Source organism: Pelodiscus sinensis, chromosome 30 (assembly GCF_052426305.1).
Source record: "Pelodiscus sinensis isolate ZL-2025 chromosome 30, ASM5242630v1, whole genome shotgun sequence".
In the NCBI taxonomy this organism is placed as follows: domain Eukaryota; kingdom Metazoa; phylum Chordata; order Testudines; family Trionychidae; genus Pelodiscus; species Pelodiscus sinensis.
The window spans coordinates 6,253,518-6,255,197 of record NC_143081.1 but is presented as its reverse complement, the minus strand read 5'-3'; the positions used below and the strand labels follow the sequence as shown (position 1 = coordinate 6,255,197).

Below are 1,680 nucleotides of genomic sequence, written 5' to 3'. Positions count from 1 at the left end.
AGGGGCTGATTGCTTGGAGAGGATTCACACAGCAGTCATGAGAATCCTTGCAGTGGAAATCCTGCCTCATAATGATTGACACAGAGAGTTTGAGCCCTGTAGCCCTGTCTTATAAGGCAGAGATTTACTACAAGACCAAAGTCCGAGTCTCTGATTCCTATTAATACTGATGCATCACAAAAGCCACTGAGGGCCCATGCTGATGTATTTATAGATGGGTTTGCAAACAGACTCACATGCTCCTCCTGCAACTGCTACACATCAACCTGCAGGCCTCTGCCCCCCCTCTCAGTTTTCTCAAAGCCGCTTTCACCTCCTTGTTACGCAGCGTGTAGATGGCCGGGTTCAGCATGGGGGTGACCAGGTTGCCAAAAATGTTCACTGGTGTCACCAGCATTTTGCTCATCTCTGGGTGAGAGTAGATCAAAGCGCAGGGCCCGAAGAACATTGTCACCACCACCAGATGGGAGGCGCAAGTGGAGGCCGCTTTGCGACGCCCTTCGCCCACGTTCATCTTCAGGATACAGAAGATGATCCGGCTGTAGGACACAAGGATAAGGACGAAGCAGCTCATGGGCACCACCCCAATGTTGATGAAGCTCACAGTCTCCAAGATGTACGTGTCCCCGCAGGCCAGCTTGGCCACTGGGAAGATGTCGCAGAAGAAATAGTCCACCACATTGGACCCGCAGTAGGGCAGCGTGAAGGTCAGGCTGGTGACGATGGTGGCGTGGAAGGAGCTGGCGATCCAGCTGCTGGCGGCCAGGAGGCCACACACCCTGTGGTTCATGATGATCAGGTAGCGCAGTGGGTGGCAGATGGCCACATACCGGTCAAAGGCCATTATGGTGAAGAGCAGACCTTCGGTGCTGGCCAGAAAGTGGAAGAAGAAGACTTGGGCCATGCACCCGCCCAGCGAGATGGTTCTGCTGTTGGCCCAGAGGTTGGCCAATAATTTGGGGATGCTGATGGAAGACATGCCAATGTCCAGCACAGCAACGTTGCAGAGGAAGAAGTACATGGGGGTGTGCAGGCGGCGGTCGGTGAGGACGGCTGAGAAGATGAACAAGTTGCCCAGCAGGGTGCAGAGGTAGAAGGCTAAGAAGGTGAAGAAGAGGATGGTCTCAAAGCCATTGGTGTTGGGGATCCCTAAGAGGATAAAATGAGTCACCGCAGTGAGGTTCTCCAGCCCCATTTTGGTCTCAAAAGCAGAGAAATGCAGCCAGTGAGTTACAGAAACAAACAGATTTTTCATCCTCTAGCTACATTGTTCCCCTTCCATCCACGGCCCCCAGGACTCACTTTCCTTGTCCTTGTAATTCCAGTTTGGGGCAGGGCCTCTCTGAGAAGACTGAGAGGGGACTTGATAGTGATTTTCAGGTACCTAAAAGGGTGCCACAAGGAGAAGGGAGAAAAATTATTCTTCTTGGCCTCTGAGGTTAGAACAAGAAGCAATGGCCTTAAACTGCAGCATAGGTTTAGGTTGGACATGGAGAAAAATTTCCTAACTGTCAGGGTGGTTAAACACTGGAATAAGTTGCCTAGGGGGGTTCTGGAATCCCCATCTCTGGAGATATTTAAGAACAGGTTAGATAAATGTCTATCAGGAATGGACTAGACAGTACATGGTCCTGCCATGAGGGCAGAGGACTGGACTCGATGACCTCTCGAGGTCCATTC

The 1,680-nt window shown here is 51.6% G+C and overlaps 1 protein-coding gene across 1 annotated transcript; it reads right to left on the bottom strand.

The window, feature by feature from the left end:
• Positions 1-232: 232 nt before the first annotated feature.
• Positions 233-1,195, bottom strand: LOC102459948 (olfactory receptor 10D3-like). The gene has a single exon (XM_075911913.2). It carries the CDS (start codon positions 1,193-1,195, stop codon positions 233-235), a length of 963 nt encoding a protein of 320 aa, XP_075768028.2.
• Between the last annotated feature and the right edge of the window lie 485 nt (positions 1,196-1,680).

Coding starts and splice junctions, on each gene's coding strand:
- LOC102459948 (XM_075911913.2), bottom strand. CDS start 1,195: ATGGGGCTGGAGAACCTCACTGCGGTGACTCATTTTATCCTCTTAGGG.